This window comes from Thalassophryne amazonica, chromosome 18 (assembly GCF_902500255.1).
Source record: "Thalassophryne amazonica chromosome 18, fThaAma1.1, whole genome shotgun sequence".
Classification (NCBI taxonomy): domain Eukaryota; kingdom Metazoa; phylum Chordata; class Actinopteri; order Batrachoidiformes; family Batrachoididae; genus Thalassophryne; species Thalassophryne amazonica.
Window position 1 is genome coordinate 44,815,498 of NC_047120.1, and position 21,093 is coordinate 44,836,590.

The 21,093-nt window shown below is 41.4% G+C and overlaps 1 protein-coding gene across 1 annotated transcript in view; it reads left to right on the plus strand.

Moving 5' to 3' along the window:
• The window catches only part of zgc:114120 (uncharacterized protein LOC619267 homolog), a 238,363-nt gene extending 219,654 nt beyond the window's left edge, over positions 1-18,709 (plus strand). The window contains 8 exon segments of the mRNA XM_034193528.1: positions 149-279; positions 5,422-5,569; positions 8,631-8,928; positions 9,171-9,516; positions 10,839-10,981; positions 12,465-12,614; positions 12,740-12,828; positions 17,958-18,709. Coding sequence (XP_034049419.1) covers positions 149-279; positions 5,422-5,569; positions 8,631-8,928; positions 9,171-9,516; positions 10,839-10,981; positions 12,465-12,614; positions 12,740-12,828; positions 17,958-18,144 — 1,492 coding nt within the window. The 3' untranslated portion in view covers positions 18,145-18,709.
• Positions 18,710-21,093: the final 2,384 nt, after the last annotated feature.

Here is a 21,093-nt window from a genome sequence, read left to right on the forward strand (position 1 = left end):
ATTAAATTGAATTGAATGACTCCAAAACTCAGAGTTTCTCAATGGTTGCATTTGCCTCACAGTCACATGTTGGAGCACTGTGATGAATCCGACTATTATTTAGCAAATTTAAGATCAAATCATTTCAATCTGTGTCTGTGTGTTGCAGTGACCTTGAGAAGTCAGTGGAGGAACTGCAGAGGAACTCGTCCATCAACCACGGTCTGGTGACGGAGCAGGACGTGGAGCAGAAGAGCAAAGAGCTGAGGATGCTGGGAGAGATGCTCACTGATCTGAAAAGTAAGGCATATGAACTGTAGGTGTGAAGACACATACTTACTGGTGTTGATTTTGTGCTTTGTGCGTGTTTCCTTCAGTTTGTTCTTCGGTCAGTATGAGTCCTCATGGGCTGCTGCTTCAGTCACAGCCGTATTCAGAGGAAAAAAGCTGAGTACTGCTTCACTACACCCTCTCCTTCAGGCATAATACAGTGGTCCCAGTGTTTTTTGGCCTCACTTTAGAAGACCCCTACACATAGAAAGAAAAAGGTGCAGAAGAAGCAGCTGTGTAAGGAGATACGAACCCAAAACCCAAGAAGCTACAGGACAATACACCTTCACAGCTACAGATTCAAGGATCAACTTACACTCACCAACCACTTTATTAGGTGCACCTGTTCAGCACGGTGACTTAGTGGTTGGCACTGTTGCCTCACAGCAAGAAGGTCATGGGTTCGATTCCCACCTGTGGCCTTTCTGTGTGGAGTTTGCATTGTTCTCCCCATGTTTGCGTGGGTTTCCTACGGGAGCTCCGGTTTCCTCCCACATTTAAATACATGTACGTTAGGTGAACTGGAAACTTTATAATTGTCCAGATCTCCCTTGCAAAAGAGATCTCAACCTCAATGGGACTAATGTGGTTAAATAAAGGTAAAATTAAATTGCTTGTTAACACAAATAGCTAATCAGAAACTCAATGCATTTAGGCATCTAGACGTGGTGAAGATGACTTGCTGAAGTTCAAACCGAGCATCAGAATGTGGTAGAAAGAGTATTTAAGTGATTGTAAATGTTGGGTGGTTGTTGGTGTCACACAAGTCTGAGTATTTCAGAAACTGCTGATCTACTGGGATTTTCAGGCACAACCATCTCTTGGGTTTACACAGAATGGTCCAAAAAAGAGATCCAGCGAATGGCAATTATGTGGATGAAAATGCCTTGTTGATGTCAGAGGTCAGAGGAGAATGGGCAGACTGGTTGAATGGGTGGCTGTGTGATGCTATCATGTCAATATGGACCAACATCTCTGAGGAATGTTTCCAACACCTTGTTGAATCTATGCCACAAAAAATTAAGGCAGTTCTGAAGACAAAAGGGGGTCCAACCTGATATTAGCAAGTTGTACCTAATAAAGTGGCCAGTGAGTGTATATTCACCAAAAAGTAGTTGCTATGTTAGTGGCAGCATAGATTCTGTTGCACCCGTGCCATTTTCAAACTTGTCATCTTTCTTCAGAAACTTTCCATGTAGAGTTGTAACGCTGAAAATTGGTTGAAGGTGAATATATTGTCATCCATGAGCTGACAAATTGGTAATTATTTCATACACAACTCATATGTCCAGGTGATGGTATATAAATTCACAGATGAATATTTATGAGTTTTGCATGAGTTTGATTAATATTCATGAAGTTTCAGTTTTAGCCCCCTGTCCTGTAACTTTGCCCTGCTTATATCTACTGTCTGTCATGAATGTTGATGAGCAATTCAGACATTCTTTGCAATTCAGACGTTCTTTGCAATTCAGACGTTCTTTGGATCTATTTTTAATATTTAAAGAGGCTGCTCTTTCTTTCAAAGTCATGTAGCAAATGCAGAGGAATATGGTATAATTAAATTTGCCATTTTTCAGGAAAGGAACATGTCCAATGTTTGGTGTTACTCACATTCATTGATGAAAGTTCAGAGACGTTGGACTTTAAACAACTGCTACCGGTTATTATAAGCTCTATAAGTGAATTAGTACCACAAGATTTACTAAAGCACCATCAAGTAGCACTAAAACCCAGAGACTGTACATTTACTGGACAAACCCTCCATAAAATCACCGATAGGAGTCATCTGAGGGAGGCAATTGAAGCCCAAACATGGCCACCTTTCTCAAAGTTACCAAGCTAGCTAAGGCTAACAGTGTCACCTCAGTTTGGATGATTGATTAATGTATATTTTTGTGCACTGGGTGGTGTTTTTCATAACAGGTGGCTTGGTTGTGGCTACTAAAAGCTACTACTAATATACGAGGGCTGTCCATAAAGTATAGGTCCTTTTTATTTTTTTCAAAAACTATATGGATTTCATTCATATGTTTTTACGTCAGACATGCATGAACCCTCGTGCGCATGCGTGAGTTTTTCCACGCCTGTCGGTGACGTCATTCGTCTGTGAGCACTCCTTGTGGGAGGAGTCGTCCAGCCCCTCGTCGGAATTCCTTTGTCTGAGAAGTTGCTGAGAGACAGCGCGGCGGCACAGGAAAAACACCTCCGTGTTGATAACCATTTGTAAAATCCAGGCGGCTTTTGATGGCTTTCAGTGGAGTGAGTATATGAGAAATTGTTTAACAGCTGGACATGTTCCAACTTGTCCTTAAGGCTTCCAACAGAGGTGTTTTTCCTGTGGCGGAGCGTCGCGGCGGCTGCGTCCCGATGCGCGGACCCGTCCACACGTCTTTCATTAAACAAAATCTCCTTTAACAGTGGAATATCCGGATAAAATGCTGAAACCGACTTCTTCTGAAACTTCTCTGTTCTCTCACGACGTCCTGGATCAATAGAGCCTGAAATGTGGAGGTTTTAAGCTTGAAACAGGCTGACAACGCCGCCTGAGAGTGCTGAGCGACGTCTCGCTCCGTGAAAAGTCCTTAAAGCGACAGTGTCACCTCAAAATCTCTCATCAGCCGTTAAAATTTTCACTGAAAACCAGCTTAATTTTTCGAACCATGTCCACTTCGATGTGTCTCACAGGTTTAGAAAAAATTTTTGATCAAACAAAGCACCAGTCTCTCAGCAACTTCTCAGACAAAGGAATTCCGACGAGGGGCTGGACGACTCCTCCCACAAGGAGTGCTCACAGGCGAATGACATCACCGACAGGCGTGGAAAAACTCACGCATGCGCACGAGGGTTCAAGCATGTCTGACGTAAAAACATATGAATGAAATCCATATAGTTTTTGAAAAAAATAAAAAGGACCTATACTTTATGGACAGACCTCGTATTTCCTCTATAACTGTGGCACTATCACCTTAGCTATCACCATGTTGTCAATACTGCTAATTAGTGCTAGTGGCACTAATGTACAAGTTAATTCATGTTAAAATCTCATTCAACGGAAATACTAGCACATACATGTTTTTGACGGTACATTAGCACAATTAACCACACAGCAGTCCACCTTATCTCAGATATTTGTAATAAAATGCTCAGAAAGGACAAGTCAACACAGCTAGCATCCACTGCTAGCAGTCTGTGCTAATGGAGCCCTCGACCTGGCACACTAGCTGGCACTCAAAGCAGCCACAGCCCTAATTCTCCATAACTTTATGGTTTAAAATGTCTTAAATGGATGAGTTACAGTATATAAAAATTATAAAATTCCCCTGAAAAACTCCCACTCTTTACACTTATGAACAATCAAACGAGCTACGAGGTCTGTTAGAAAACTATCCGACCTTTTTATTTTTTTAAAAAACTATATGGATTTGAATCATGTGCGCTTGCATCAGCCAAGCTTGAACCTTCGTGCGCATGCGTGAGTTTTTTCACGCCTGTCGGTTGCGGAGGAATTCGCACGTCGGGACGGAGCCGCTCATGGCGCACAACAAAAAGCACGTCCGTGTTGGAAGTCTCACAGGGAAAGTTGTGACATGCCCAGCTGTTACACAATTTCTCGGATACTCACTCGACTGAAAAGCCACCGAAAGCCGTCTGAATCTTCCGAATGGTTTCCAACACGGACGTGCTTTTTGTTGTGCGCCATGAGCGGCTCCTTCCCGACGCGCCAATTCCTCCGCACGTCTTTCATTACAAAATCTCCTGTAACAGTGGAATGTGCCGCAAAAGTGCTGATGTACACCTCTTCCACAATTTCTCTGGTAGTCAGACCACGTCCCGGATCAACACAGCCTTCACTTTGGAAATGATCTGGTCGTTTCAGCCTGTCGATGGCCGCTCGGAGCGCGGCGCGCCCTGCGCCGCTGTGGGCCGTCTTTAATCCAGTTGTAATGATCCTTAATCTGTGTGACGCCCAGAGTATCTTCACCGAAAGCCGTCTGAATCTTCCGAATGGTTTCCACCTGGCTGTCTGTCACAGTTTCTGGAAAAATTTGATTCAGCGCTGCTCCAATCGCTCAGCCATTTTCCTGACAATAAAAATCCGACACAGGAGGTGGACCAGTGCTCACTCAAAGCCTGCCCACAGGCGAATGACGCAACCGACAGGCGTGAAAAAACTCACGCATGTGCACGAAGGTTCAGGCTTGGCTGATGCAAGCACACGATTCAAATCCATATAGTTTTTTAAAAAAAATAAAAAGGTCGGATAGTTTTCTAACAGACCTCGTATAGCGCCCAATACTGTTTTTTGTTTAAGGCTATAAACGTGTTTGTTTTTTTGCTATAAAACTAAAGAACATGGTCTTCTGTGAGGCAAAACTCACTTTTGGAGCAAGCCTCAAGTGGTCACTCAAAGAACTGCAGGTTTTGGCACTTCCAAGTCACTTTCATTTTTTAGGATGGGAAGTTGCCATGTGCTAAAACCCCAACTTCACTTTGGTCCCTCCTCCCTACCTCCCTTAAAAAGCCAGACCTGCTGCATGTTGATTCTAGTTCAGCTACATTTTGGGTCAAAGACCTTTATATCCTCTGCACTTTGTTTCATGGAGTGGAGGATTTTTAAAAAAAGACACTGCTTTCTATGAGTTCACAGTTTTACATTGTTAAAATAGGGCCCTAAATGCACAGATTTGGTCCTATGACCACACATGGCACCAACCATCAAACATCTCTTAATGCTTTCTAAATAATAAGTATTCATTAATCTTGATTTTATAGTAGCAATGTGTCTACATAGTAAGATATTTTTCACATAAATGCACAGACTGTTTGCTTTTCATGCTTTCATGCCGTACGTGCTGCGACACAAACAGCACCCTGGTCTTCCTTTTATATTTTTCCCTGTCAATTCCCCTCCCTCTCACTCCCTCCTCCAGCCTCCACCTCCGATCTTCCACACATCAACGTTCAGGCATCCTTTGCCACAAGGCTTTCTCTCTTCTCCCATCTGTTTCACACCCTGTTGCTCCGCCAGTGGCCACTCTGAATCCTGTTTGTGTCTCTTGCCTTCCTCGCCACCTTTCCTCACATATCTCCCCCCTCCCTCCCATCCAGACCAGTTCCCCAGCCTGCAGAGTAAGATGCGAGTGGTGTTGAGGGTGGAGGTGGAGGCTGTTAAGTTCTTGAAAGAGGAACCTCACCGGCTGGAGGCCCTGTTGAAGCGTTGTAACACCATGACCGATGCGCTTAGCACACTACGCAGGTATACACATCAAACACTCGGCACCCTTCCTCTGTTTGCTTAGTTTATACCTTCTTGTTATTCCAGATCAGCCTCTGTACACACACGTTTTCTCCTCCTTCAGAGGTTTTGTAACCCAGCTTGTGTTTTGATTGTTTTTTAAGCCAGCTTCAAGACTCCTCGTTCTGTATAATTGTGTGTTTAAACATGAATTTCCCATCTGGCTATGTAGCACCATTCTGTCTGTCTGTATTGACGCCTTTACGGTTTCAAATCTCGCGCGTAATCAAGTTCTCGCTGGGGAGGCCCAGATTTCGTTGTCAGTGTAAACAACCGTTTGCGTCGTTGTAGAAGTGAATTCAACCAAAATATGTATTTAGGTGTTTAACTAAGATAATCGTGAGTCTTTAATGTGAGTTTTGCTGTTAGGGTTGTGTGTCGGGAATCGGTTCTTTTCGTGTATCCTTAAGAAATCAATGGCCTTTTTGCTTAACGATTCCTTTATCGGTCCTTCAGAGTGGCTGTTGTTTTTGGGGGTGTTTGTCAGGAAAATGATCATTTCTCTACATTGATTACAGACCCTGCAGCGGGTCTGTACGAGTATAATCAACTGTTTCTGCAGCGCGGCTTTGCTTTGAACCTTGAACCAATGAAGCAGTGCTTCGATCTGCTGCTTCATTGGTTCTTTGTTTTATTTCGCTTTATCTTAATTTTTCCCCACTAAAACCCTAAAGAACATATGTCTGTGAGTAATATTTACCTTTTTTTTGTTAAATTGACCTGTTATGGTCTTCTGAAACAGTTGATGGATGTATTTTATAACTTAACAACGGGACTGATGCTAAAGAGTTAGCATGTCTATGGCATTTTCAATGTTAAAGTTAGCATTAAGCTGAGTCATTATCAAGCCTTCCTTCCCAGCGCACAAAGGATTCTGGGATACTCTAAAACCGTCAATTGCTGCAGGTATTATAGTTAAATGTGTAAAGCTACTGCCGATAGCTCATTTACCTGCCTGTGTGTACTAATAAAACCATATTAATTTTAAAGCAAAAACCATTACTGTGAAAGTCATAATGTCAAAGTGGCACATGAGTGTTTGAAATTTAGCGAATGTTACCTCACGTTTTCTGCACAAGCTTACACATGAATATAAAAAAAACAGCACATTTTGTCGGGAAGTGATTTGAAAAAGTTGTATAGACTGTAGATGTAGATTCTATGATGTGGCAAAGCAAAATAAATGAGAATTGCTCAAGATAGTGACGGACAGCAGCTTTATTCATATAATACTGGTACTGGAGAAATTTAAAAAAAAATTGGGGGTGACACAGTTTCGATAATTATTCTTCATAAACGTGACTAACATCGTATCCTCTTTGCAGCTCTCCTGTGTTGACATGGATATGATGTGTAGAGGTGCATGTAACAGAACGTGGCGTCATGCTCACTTCGGCAAAGTTTGAAATGTTGAGTTCCTGAATACTTAAATCTTTAATATTTTCAAAGTTTGGGGTTCGCTCAGCCCCTTAGCATAACATACATAATGTGCAGTCCAGTCTCACGCTTTTTTCTCTCACGATACATCACAAAATGTATTGCCTTTTCTGACGCAGTCACACTGAGTTCACTATTTTTAACCATATTTACTATTTTTAACTAACTAACCCTAACTGTATCACCCACCCACGTCTCCCCAAATTTTAAGATACGTCACAAAATTGTTTCATGATACTGTCACGAAAATGTATGATTTTGTGACGGTATCAGGAGCTAGTAGATTATGTAGATTTTTGTGATGCCATCACAAACTGACATGAAATTAGGTTGCAATATGAATCCCATTTATTTTTACCTGAGGCCATCAAATATGGCTAGCAGGTATTGCGAAGGCTTTTCGTCCATCTGTCCATCCATCCGTCTGTTTGTCCGTCTGTCTCTGCTCTGCATAATTCCCGTTCTGTTACTGCCAAACTCTTGAAATTCCCAGGGAACATTCTTGGGACATAGACCTTGGACTAGTTCAAAGACAGTTAACCTTGATGTATTTTAAGAGGTGAAAAAGTCACTTTCTGTTTCAATCTGGTCTGTTTTGTTTTTGAGTGACGCGGGTGACAGCCAATCAGAGTAGAGCTGCACTGTCACGTCAGTCGCTTGTCTCTTCAAAACTGCTTCATTTTGTATGTTTATATACATGTTTCTCATATGTTATGTAAAATCTAACGAGAAATATACACTTCTAGAACTGAAAACAATGTTTTTGGAACATAGCACTTCTGAACTTTACAAGACATTTAGCTGAGGTTAGCATGGTTACGTCACTTCCTGGTGTAGCTACTTGCTAACCGCTTCTTTTCTGGTATATTATGTAAAAGCTAGTGAGAAGTAAACACTAAACTAAAACTGAAAATGCTGTTTTTGCAACCTGATAATACCACCAGAGTCATTTACAAGACATTTTGCAGACATTAACTTGCACACTAACTTTCGCTAAATCAAAGCTAACTTTCTGTGGAGTTAAATTTGTCTCCTTAATAACTGCAAATGCTCAGAGGGTGATCTACAAATATTCCTTGATTTGCACAACATGAACAAATGAGCATTTGATTTGAACATGTAAAACAATGGGATCTTAATAATTAATTAAACTGCACATTATAAAGAACACAATGCTCATACATACATATACCGAGGGTATTTTAGCATTGTGTTAAGTTTACATATTTTATCAAGCAAATAGTTACATTACTTAAAGCAATATTAAGTACTATTTTGAAATCAGTCAGTCATTACATTATAGTATTAATAAAACCATAAACTGCTTTAACAGGTTTGTCATATTTGTGCCTTTGAAGAGTTTGTCTTTGCAATATTAGCTCAAAGTGTACTTAATATTTATGCTTCAAGATTTACTAATTAAATGATACAAATCCAAAATGTCCATTTGTCCAATAAGGCGCCATTAATAAGGGCTGGATTTCGGTGCTTTTTTTCATTCTGACTATCGATATAACATGTATATCAATCTTATTGTCATATGTATCTATATTCTTGTGTATTTTATTCTCCCATGCATGTACAGAAAAGTCACAGAGGGTGTTTGGAAGAGTCCTGAAGACCTCTCCAGTCAAGCCCAAAAGAGGACAGAGGACATGAACCGCAGTTCTGACCTGGACATCCTGAACAGTCCTCCTCTCAGTCTCAGTGATCTAAGCACCAGCTCTAGTCTGGCGAACTGGGTGCCCATATCAGCGGGTGACGCAGACTCTTCTGGGCCTGAGCAGGACATGCAACCGTCAGTGAGCTTCAGAAGTCGGGTTCTTGATGACCTGCCAAGTCGACGTCCTGCCGATAAGTCGGTGTCAGCTGAAGTCAGACTGGTAAACAGCTGATTTAGACAAATCCGTGCTGTGTTGTGTCAACGGTCAGAGTAGAGAAGGAAGGATATTTGTTATTGACATCACATGCACACCAGCCACACGGCTCTGATCAGTCCATTTATTTATCCATGTGACGTTAGAACAATACAGTGCGCATGTGTCTTATTAAGGACGCTTTTCTTCTCTGTGCCCATGTCTGTTTTCATCTCATGAAACATTACTTGTCTGTTTCTATATGTCAGGCAGCAGAAAGGGACTGGGAGGAGAAACGGGCCAGCTTGACCCAGTTCAGCGCCCAGGACATCAATCGTTTGCTGGAAGAAACTCAGGCTGAGCTGATGAAGGCCATCCCAGACCTTGACTTCGCTGCCAGGCATATCAACAAGCCGGCAGTTCCCCCCAAGCCCCAGATCACCCTCCCAATAACCTTGACCACAGCGACTTCTCCTGCAGCCGGGAACTCCGCCACCGCCAGCAATGCTGCCGCGACGACCGCCACACAGGGCGGGGAGCAGCAGCCCGGCAAAGTGCAGTTGGTTGCCCAAAAGTTGAACAGTATGGAAGGGGCTGGCATGCATCGTGGGTCAGGTGAGTATAAAACACCAGAAAATACACACACACACATATATATATATATATATATATGTGATATATTGATATCTGTGTAAAATGTGGACTGCAAAAATGGCAGAGCAATCATATAATTAAACAATGCCCAACAATGTATAGAACACAGAAATAAATTACTCATGAATAAATAAAGAATAATTTTTTTTAAAGCATTTGGCTTTTATAAATGTCTATTTCATGGCCACACATATCACAAAAATGATTTAAGATTACCCATTTTAAGTACATTGAATTCACCTGATTTTAATAAGTTTTAAATGTAGTATAAGTAATTATAATAATTAGTATTTTAATTAACTAAAATATATTGCAGTATCTTATTTTATTTAATATATTATTATTATTATTATTATTATTATTATTATTATTATTATTATTATATAATTGAATAGATTTTTATTTGGTTCATATAATTTTGGTGTAGAGATTTTTTTAATTTATGTTGTTACTGTATGTGTCCTCATTTTTCTTGTCTACATAATATTTATGCTTTTTGTTTTGATGGTTTTTATTGAAATCACTTTGAATTATTGATTTCAATGTGTAATATAAATGAACGAATTATTATTGTTGCTATTATTAGTGTTATATGTTACCATTATTATTATATTAATACATTGTGATATATCTTAAATTAAATAATTAAATTAAGTGATTAAACAACTTGTGGCGCCATTCGTGGCCACCAGCCCTAGGCTTTGCAAATGAAACAAACTGACAAGCCCATTTCAACATATATGTAAATTCAGCCACACCTGCTCCTAATTCCATCTAGCATCCATCACCCATCCAGAAGGTGACAGTGTTCAGCAGGTGGCAGGCAGGTCTGTGGGATATTACACAAGCAAATCAAATTTGGTTTGATCTGATGCGTCAAAGTTTGCTAAATTCTCATCAGTTTATCCTCATTATGTGCCATTTTAATTTCAAGACTTGCAAGATGTTAGTAGTTCTTGATTTGGGTGTATCGTGTTAACAAACCGGATGGGGAATCATTCAGTTCGATTTGATCTATTCACTCACATTTATAGGTTTTTCCAATATTCCAATTTTCCAAAATTTTCCAATAAATATTTTCATTTCAAAAATAATTCACCATATTGCTGCAAAGGCTGGGGCTACATTTGTCATCATATACTTTAAAATATGTCAAAATGTACAACAATAGAGAAAAATCTAAAAGTTTTGATAAAAAGAGATTTGTTAAATGAAATATTTCCCCAGCGTTTGAAATCCTAAGAGAAAAAGCTGTGGCCTGAAGTATTGTTCTGCGTTTACAGTGGACCTGAACGTGGCCAAGTACCGTACAGAGAAGCCCTCCAAGTCTCCACCTCCGCCGCCACCTCGACGAAGCTTCCCGTCGGCACATGGCCTCACCACGAACCGCACTGGAGAAGTCATCGTCATCACAAAACCTCTGAAGGTGACAATCAGGAGCACCTAAAAAGCTTTGAAGCTCTACACACCAATTGTTACTGTTTGTCACAAATATGAAGGCATAAAGTAGATCACCTTTCAATTGGTCACAAGATCGTTGACCTACACAAACATGTACACAATCTATGTGTACACTATCCAGTGCTTATACCTGAGAATCTGTGTATAAACACAAACACCAATGGACCTGAAGGCCTTCGTAGGACTTCTTCTGCTGCTGGTGTTTGATGGTGTTCCTCACTTGGACTTCTAGTCTGGATTTGGCACAGATGCGCCTCTCAGTCTATGCTGTCCCAGCATGCATCTTGCACCCTGCCACTATGCACTGGACTGTATCAGGGGAATCTTTGCACAACAGGCCTCTTTGGTCCTGCCTGCTATAGTAGACCACTGTCTCTATGGATGTGGTGCTCAGGGCTTGGTCTTGTGCTGACATGTTCAGAGCCTCTGTGCTGTCCTTCAGCCAAGCCTTTTGTAGCCATTGATGGGATTTCTGGATGTCAGCCAGTCACCATCTCATGGAGATAGTCTTCCATGACATCTCCTCACATGGTCCTTTGGCTCTGGGGGCCAGCTTCTTGATGTACTCTTGGATGCTCCTTGTTTCGTCCTGGATAGTGTCTAAGAGTGCTTTCACACCGACCTTGTTTGGGCAAGACTTTCGGACTTTTCAGTTTGGTCCAAACCTGTGAAAGCTGCCTTGGACCACAGTCCAGACCAAAGAACCAAAATCTGTCCTGAACAGGTGGTGTCACCCCTTATCAAACTGAACCATGGTTTGGTGTGTTTGCAGTGTGAAAACACTTTTTGGATAGTTCAGACCTTCAGACCAATTACAGGAAGTTGAGGCAGGTCTTCATCGCCCATTAAACATTAGAAGAAAAATGGAAATGCACAATAATTTAAAGAAAAATGACTTTGGTCTTGTACTTGTCTCTGTGAAAGGCAGTAAAAGTTAAAAATGTGTGATTTTTGAAAAGTGGTGCTGGTAAAAAAATAAAAATAAAAATAAAAATACCACAACAATAATAGTGTCGTTGCAACAAAAGGAATCCATTCATTCACTGTTCTCAGTTTATGTCAGGATCTAAGTACAGCATGAAAAGTTATTTAATCTCACAGCGACATTGCAATGGGAAATCAAAGTAACCCAACCAAAAATATACAAACACAAACCTTGGTACGGCTCTCGTTCTGGACTTTAAGTTTTGAAAACACCTTTTTTGATACTTACTGTTCCCCAGCAACATACTGGAAATTTTTCTCCACAACATTCTTGGTCCACCACCAACTCCACCAAATCACTGCCATATCATGAGCGGAAGCAAAATTGTAACATCCTTCTGGCAGATAGGCTCTGGCTTGGGATAGAAGTTTAAACTAAGAACTGTGAAATGTGAACTTTGGTGTAACTCTCCATTAATGGAGCAGAGTCAAACCACTGGTTTGGTTTATATTTTGTTGTCAAGATTGAAGAGGATGGCGACATCCCTAAAACTCTGGTCAGACTGAGGCGGACTGCGTCTGACACCCCTCGACCTGCTTCGACGCCACCTGTCATTGCGGCATCAGGTGTTCAGGATGACAACGATGAAGAGAAGATTATTGCTGAGCTCGAGGTATGACAGTTTGGATAATCATATTATTAAGTGCTCACAATTACACTCAGATGATATAAAATTGTCAATCGTTATTTTTATGTCATTTCCACCACAATCTCACATACAACAACCACGGATCACAGATATTTCAGAGAACGCCTGTAAACGATTCCCCTTGTAATATACGAGACAGCACCATACCTGGGCCCGACCCCACACCTTTGTGTCCTTTGTCAGAAAGGTAAAAATTCTGAGTCTATGAGAGCCTCTGTGTTGCCTGTGGCCTGCCTTTATATTTCTACTCACTGCCCCTTTGCTGTGTGTTTCCTGTTTTCCTGCTGCTGTAACACTGAATCAAAAGTCTGAATAACTACTAATAGACAACCAAATTTATGATAGATTACTGTTAAATTAAAAAAAAAATTAAGTGCGGAGCTGTGCTCACATATTACAGTAAAATTTAATGTCTACGTAGATTGCAACTTGCAACAGTCTTGCATCAAGGATTGCAGCAGGCATTGTGGAGGTGCACAATAAAAAACCAAACTAGGGATTAGTGCCCTTGGGCATGAAGACATTAAGAGTGACACCAAGATGACATTTAATCCCAATGATTTTTAACTGATTTATTTTGAATTGGCTATTTTACAGGGTGACCAAAAAAAAACAGAACCCATAAAACGTAATAAATCCTACAAAGGTCCAGCAAATTTGTTGAAATTTGCTGGACTTAAGTTTCAGTCTGTGTTCGATCATTACCCTAAGATTCAGCTGTGTTGGTCACTTTGCATGAAAGTCAAGTTCTTTCAAAATTATGCTCCAAGTGGTATGATTTGTTGGTGAAATCCAAGCAAAATGTTTTTTCCTTGGTCAACCAAGGAAATGAACAATCGTTATCCCCAACATGTCTTGGTCAGCCAAGGAAATGAACAATCGTCATCCCCCAACATGTCTTGGTCAACCAAGGAAATGAACAATCGTCATCCCCAACATGTCTTGGTCAACCAAGGAAATGAACAATCGTCATCCCCCAACATGTCTTGGTCAACCAAGGAAATGAACAATCGTCATTCCCAACATGTCTTGGTCAACCAAGGAAATGAACAATCGTCATCCCCAACATGTCTTGGTCAACCAAGGAAATGAACAATCGTCATCCCCCAACATGTCTTGGTCAACCAAGGAAATGAACAATCGTCATCCCCAACATGTCTTGGTCAACCAAGGAAATGAACAATCGTCATCCCAAACATGTCTTGGTCAACCAAGGAAATGAACAATCGTCATCCCAAACATGTCTTGGTCAACCAAGGAAATGAACAATCGTCATCCCCAACATGTCTTGCTCAACCAAGGAAATGAACAATCGTCATCCTCAACATGTTTTGGTCAACCAAGGAAATGAACAATCGTCATCCCCAACATGTCTTGGTCAACCAAGGAAATTAACAATCGTCATCCCCAACATGTCTTGGTCAACCAAGGAAATGAACACTCGTCATCCCCAACATGTCTTGGTCAACCAAGGAAATGAACACTCGTCTTCCCCAACATGTCTTGGTCAACCAAGGAAATGAACACTCGTCTTCCCCAACATGTCTTGGTCAACCAAGGAAATGAACACTCTTCATCCCCAACATGTCTTGGTCAACCAAGGAAATGAACACTCGTCTTCCCCAACATGTCTTGGCGAACCAAGGAAAAGACTGGAAAAGACAGCCTGGAGGCCTGTTTCACCAACAAATCATACCATTTGAGGCATAATTTTGAAAGAACATGACTTTTATGCAAAGCGACCAAGATAACTGAAACTTTGGGGAATGATTGCACACAGACTGATGTTTAAGTCCAGCAAATTTCAGGAAATTTTGGACCTTTGTAGTATTAATTACAATTTTTATGGGTTCTGGGGGTTTTTTTTGGGGGGGGAGCACTCTGTACGTGGTGATATTGTCAATTCAATATATAGAGCTGTCAATCCACCATTGAAAGGATTAAAAAAAAAACAACAAATGCAGATGTTTAAAAAAAAACCCTGGAGAAATGTTACTCTAACACCAAAGCTAACTGCTGGAAGCAGTTTATTTGTGTACTGTTTACAGGCAAATTAAGACACTCAAATGCTTCTTCCTGATATTTTGCCAGTGAAGCACATTGCCATTGGCCAGTCATTCAGTCAGTCAGTCATTTATGCTTTGAAATGGTATATGGCAAGCAGTTAATCAACTAGTTAAATGTGTCCCACCGCCATGCCACGTGGTACCAATTTTTGCATTCGGTGTAAAAACTATAGTGTACTGCTCCTGCTAAAAGAGATTACTGCAGCAAGTAGAAGCTGAACTTAAAAAACATACATGCAATCTGCCCACTGGTGTTAAACTCCTTTGCTGACAGCGTGGTTGCAGTGTAAATGCTGTACTGAGCTACTTGTGTTTCCTGATCTTCTTAATAATTCTATCCTTTTCAAATATTGTACACAAGATAATATTTGCACAAGCCAGTTTGAAAACCTTTTGTTGAGTTTTCTCAGCTAACAATGCTGTAATTGTCTTGTGCAAACCTTGTGTGATTTGGAGCCACTCAGCATGGATGGCAGCGCACATGCAGAGCCTGAGCAGATGATGTATTTAATGTTTTCCTTGCAAACTGTGAACATAGACTTTATAGCTCCAGTGACATATATTACTGAGTTTCTGTTTCTTAGAATTATTGCACAATATTGCATGGCAGGTAGCTGTTCAAATAACAGCGGTGGTGTTAGAAAGTCACGTGTTTCAGAGCACATTATGTTCACAGGCAATGTTAAATTACGACATTCCAAAACTTACTGACATATTTATTGCACTATTTTTCACTTCTGCCTAAGACGATACATTTTTACTCATGTCTGTTTCCTTAGCAGGATCGCTGAAAAACTAATTAACATTTTTTCACTAAATCTGGTGTTTAACTCATTTAGTTTTGTACATATTCCTAAATAAATGACAACAACGGCGACAACAATAATTATGCCAGTGATAACATTGATAATAATAACTATGCTAACATGACATTAATGATATCAATGATAATGATAACATCAATGATAATAACAATAATGTGGATAACGATTATGATAATGAAGAACTAATGCGTTGGGGATTCACAGGCTGTAGATTGGGTAGTGTTTATAAGAACGGTACCTGACATTTTTCAAGGGTGGTAATAAATTATGGAAAGTTTCTATAATGATTTGGAATGGCATGTGAGTCCAGAATGTAATTATCAATGTCCTGTGTTTACTGTTGTTACATAATATCTGTAATTTCTCATAATTATTTTCTCAAAAATTACTCAATGCATTATGAAATGATACACAGAAAATCTTATTGACTCAGAAAAAGTATTTGCAAAATTTTCAAGTATACAGCAGCAAGGTATGAGACCTTATAAATAATGCATACATACAATCCTGGTATTCAACATTGATTTTAATTCCCAAACCTATTATTGAAGTTATGCAAAAGGATAGATGTTTGCATCATAATTATTATCCCACACATCAACAAAATGAGACATATATGGTAGAATTAATGAAGAGTACAACATGCAATAAAGTGTAATTTAATAAATCCCTATTAATTATTAATTATGTCATTGGATTTGGATCATTTAAACAGTGCATTTAATAGAGTCTTTCAGGGTCCTTTCATTATCCCCACCAAAAAATGGTGTCAAAGCTCATCACACACGAGGAAAAGAAATGCAAACCAGCATAAAATGTGATCACCAAAGGCTTTCAGACATATGTTAATCATGTATATACATAGGCGTAGGAGCTAGGGTCTATTTGGGGGGGGGGGTGACAACAAATTTGCCCAAATTTCAGAAACCCCCATGACTCTTTAAATTACCATATATTTATATACCCATATTTATATTTATATTGGTGACCAAATAGTGGTTTGATTGTTTACATTAATTGCAAAAATAAGTCTGACAACATTTTAGGTCATTCTATTCTGTATTCAGCATTTACATGGCCCATGCCCGAATTTCCCAGCCCATCTGCCCGAATTTGAACATTTCGCCGAGCCCCTGCCCCCCACCTCCTACACCTATGTGCATATATATATAGATAGATAGATTTTTTTCCATTTATTTATTTTTTAAAATTTTTGTAATCAAATCCCAGGACAAATCACACCAAAGGCAACAACGAATGTCCATGTTAGCACACAACCGGAACCACTGTACACGCGCAAAGGACCAGGGATGCTGACGTCGTCTATATGAGATTTACAAAACAGTTCATGACCTAGTTCTAAAAATTGTCTTGCATACACTCTTTCAATTTCAACCTCATTTATTTTTAAACTGCTTTCATAATTATCTTTATCACCACCAAAGGTTATGAATTTAGTTTTACTCTCATTTAATAACATTTTTTAAAATCAAATCCTTTATTAAAACTTTTCAACTACCTTTCAGCTGACTCAGACTATAGCATTCTAGCTATCCCTCTTCGTTGGCTTCCTGTTAATTCTAGAATAGAATTTAAAATTCTTCTTCTTACTTATAAGGTTTTGAATAATCAGGTCCCATCTTATCTTAGGGACCTCATAGTACCATATCACCCCAATAGAGCGCTTCGCTCTCAGACTGCAGGCTTACTTGTAGTTCCTAGGGTTTGTAAGAGTAGAATGGGAGGCAGAGCCTTCAGCTTTCAGGCTCCTCTCCTGTGGAACCAGCTCCCAATTCAGATCAGGGAGACAGACACCCTCTCTACTTTTAAGATTAGGCTTAAAACTTTCCTTTTTGCTAAAGCTTATAGTTAGGGCTGGATCAGGTGACCCTGAACCATCCCTTAGTTATGCTGCTATAGACGTAGACTGCTGGGGGGTTCCCATGATGCACTGTTTCTTTCTCTTTTTGCTCTGTATGCACCACTCTGCATTTAATCATTAGTGATCGATCTCTGCTCCCCTCCACAGCATGTCTTTTTCCTGGTTCTCTCCCTCAGCCCAAACCAGTCCCAGCAGAAGACTGCCCCTCCCTGAGCCTGGTTCTGCTGGAGGTTTCTTCCTGTTAAAAGGGAGTTTTTCCTTCCCACTGTAGCCAAGTGCTTGCTCACAGGGGGTCGTTTGGGGCTATATAAAAAAAATTGATTGATTGATTGATTGATCTATCTACCTATCTAGCTAGCTAGATAGATAGATAGATAGATAGATAGATAAATTTAAAAATTAATTTTGAAGGATCACTTTTTACTTTTCAAAGTAAAAGTTGAATGTACCTATCTGATCTGTTCATAAAGGTCTAATAAAATCAGAGTTGATGTGCTGCTGATGATGCAGGATTTCAACATCCATCATCATTAAGTAGCTAACTGCCTCGCCCTGACTCCCTCCCACAGAATGCCAGTAACTCTCCCGGGCCGACCCGAGGTCCCACCGTGGCAGCCAGGCTCAAACATCTTCAGCAGGGCAGCCTGGAGAGGCCCAAAACCCAAAAGCAGAAAGAGGATTTGCCCAAAGTCCAAGGCCAGCAGCAGGTATTCCACTTCTAAAACCTCCACCTCTGATGCTACGTCTGCCTCCCTGTCTGACTCTCTGCGCTAACATCAAAGGAGGTTTTCTCCCCCCGGCAAGAAAAACTGTAGGTCCTACCAGCAGGCAAAATGAGATTATACAATAGGAGAGGGGAACTATCGACAAAAACATTGCTTTTTCTCCCCCCCCCCCAACAACAGTTATTGCTGTGTGTTTTGACATTTGAGTTACTGGGTCGAAACTAGCGTTGCTTAGAGAACAAGTTATTGTCGTACAAGTACGTTAATGCTTTTAATTTCATGAGGAAAGTCTTGGTGGTGCTTGTGACTGATTACACTAGCTTTATTATAAAAGTCTGATCTATACAAATACAGTATTTGCCTCCAGTGTGCTACATAATCTCCAGTAATGCCACAGAATGATTTCAAATCTCAAGGTCAAACCATTGACACATTTCAAGCCATGTATTCTCTCATCGCTCACTCATCGAGTTATCACTGCTTGTTTTTGCACGTGTGTGTTTTGCATCCTTAAAAACAAACAAACAAAAACAATGGAAATTAGCTGCTACTTGCCACGCCCCCTCGCACTTCACTTGCAATCACGTGGGCGTGTCACACGCAGTGCGAAATGGCTCAACAGACATAAAGAGTGGGCATCATCGTGTTCTACACATCTTTTTCAAAAAGGTAGTGGCATCTATGGTAACTGGTCTGTCACCATCGATGACCTTGTGGGTTTGCCTCCTTAAACCTACTGTACAACCTCCACATTTGGATCAGCGAGTTTGGATTCCGTTCATAATGGGATTGGCTAGGAGTAGAGGGATTAAGGTTAGGTTTTGAATTAGGGTAAAGAGTTAGGATTAAATGAAAATCTAAATTATGGAACAACTGAACAATGTTTGAAAAATTTGCTTCCAAAAAAAGAGAGCGTTTAAAATTTTGCTGATATACAACTAATGAATGTTTATGAGTTCAATGGTATGAATATTTCATGAGGTGAAAGATGGAATGTTCCATTCAACAAGGCAAAGCCTAGTTGAATGGTACGTTCCAGCTTTCACCGAATTAAATATTTGTTCCATTGAAAGAATGTAAAAGCATTCATTACACTATGTAACAAATTTTTATTTGTGTTTTGTTCCTGGGTACACAGTGTGTTTTCCTAACCTGTTATGCCTTAAATAAATAGAAAATTGTTATGTGTCGGACGCAGCTCGGAGAACCGACCAGCGTTTGAAGGACCCAGTATGAAATAAGCAGAGCACGGTACAAAGGCTAACTGAATTTAATACATAACAGTGATACAAAAAATAACAAAAGAAAGTGCGGTCTGGCGTGGTGCGCTCCCAGCAGCGCTAACGGTCCGGAGCCAGAAGCTGTTTGGACCCAAGGACCCCGCCGACACCCCCCAGGTGGCTGCAACAAACCGAGTCTGTGAAAGAAGGAACCATTATGTGAGTCCACACTCTACACACAGAGAGAACACTTAAAGGTGTACAAACAGCAAACACTTCCTGGCTTGATTACTGATCAGCTTCCCACCCTGCAGGCATGGAACATCCAGTTCACAAAACTCCACTGCAGTGGAAGCCGATACATGACTAACATACAGCTCAATATAAAAAGGTGTGAGGGACACCACATTTACTGACTGTATAAATGTTAGTCACAAAATCTAACGTACCTCAGGAAGTGTGCTGACGAGCGTGAGACCTCACCCCCTCCTCTTTCACAGACCGTGCATCAAACCCTGGACGTTCTCTGCATCCACTGATGATGAGATGGCTCCCGAGACGACGATCTCACCCGTCTGGTCACAAGGTCGAGTCTCTGGCAAATACACACTGTATACTCCAGTCTTAAATGCCACCATGTTCCAATCCATATAGATGCACCTCAGCTGTGAGTCCTGACGAGCCGCAGGTGATCAGGGTGAGGTCCTGATAACCTCAGCAACACAGCCACTCAGTCCCAAATGCAAGTCACCTGGAAGGAAAAACAAAAGACAGAAACAAAAAGGCAGCCAGGCCCCCCAGCCATACAACAGTACCCCACCCTCACGGGAAGCCTCCCGGCGACCACACAAACCTGGCCCAGGAGAAACACCCCCCTCCAGGGACCATGGCTGGAAACCGCATCTGCATTCGTCTTCCAATAGAATGGTTGATGTCCTCTCCTCTGGCTGCATCCTTGCCTTTGTTTCAGTCAGTCACTTAGCACAGGTGTGGCCAGGAGTTCTTAAACCTGTGCAGTCAGCCTTTATCTAACCATGTGCGGTCATTAGTCATAAAACAAAAAAGACAAACACAAACAACCAAACCACCCCCCCCCCCCCCTCCCCAGGGGACCGTCCTATCAAACCCCGGGATGAGGAGAAAAGAAAAACCCCAAACTTAAGCTTACAGATAAAAGCGCTAAAACCCCCCCCCCCCCCCCAAACGACATGTAGGGACCAACACCCCCCAGAGGACTTCCCGCCAGCTCCAGGAGTAATAACCACAGCCGAGGTCCCTCTGGGATCCAACGTCACCCACGGGGACTCCCAGCGCCTCCCAGAGGACCACTCGTCAACCCCAGGAGACGCCTCCCCTCACGACCAACGGACCCAGCCCCGGCCGTCTATGGCTAGATGGACCCACAGCCCTTTCCCCCCCAGAGGACACCACAGTCAAACCCTGAGGGTGGAAACTGGGGGGAAAACACCCCCCCCCCCCAGGTGCAGAGGTTACCTGGGAAACGCCCAGCATAACCACACTGCACCACTCCAGCAACGCCGACACTACGGCTCACACGGCTGGAGCCAGAGGAGAAGAGAGGGAACAAAAGAAAATACCCCAAACCCCCCCCTCCCCTCCCGGGTGCAGAGGTTACCTGGGAAACGCCCAGCACAACCTAACTGCACCACTCCAGCAACGGCGACACTACGGCTCACACAGCTGGAGTCAGAGGAGAAGAGAGGGC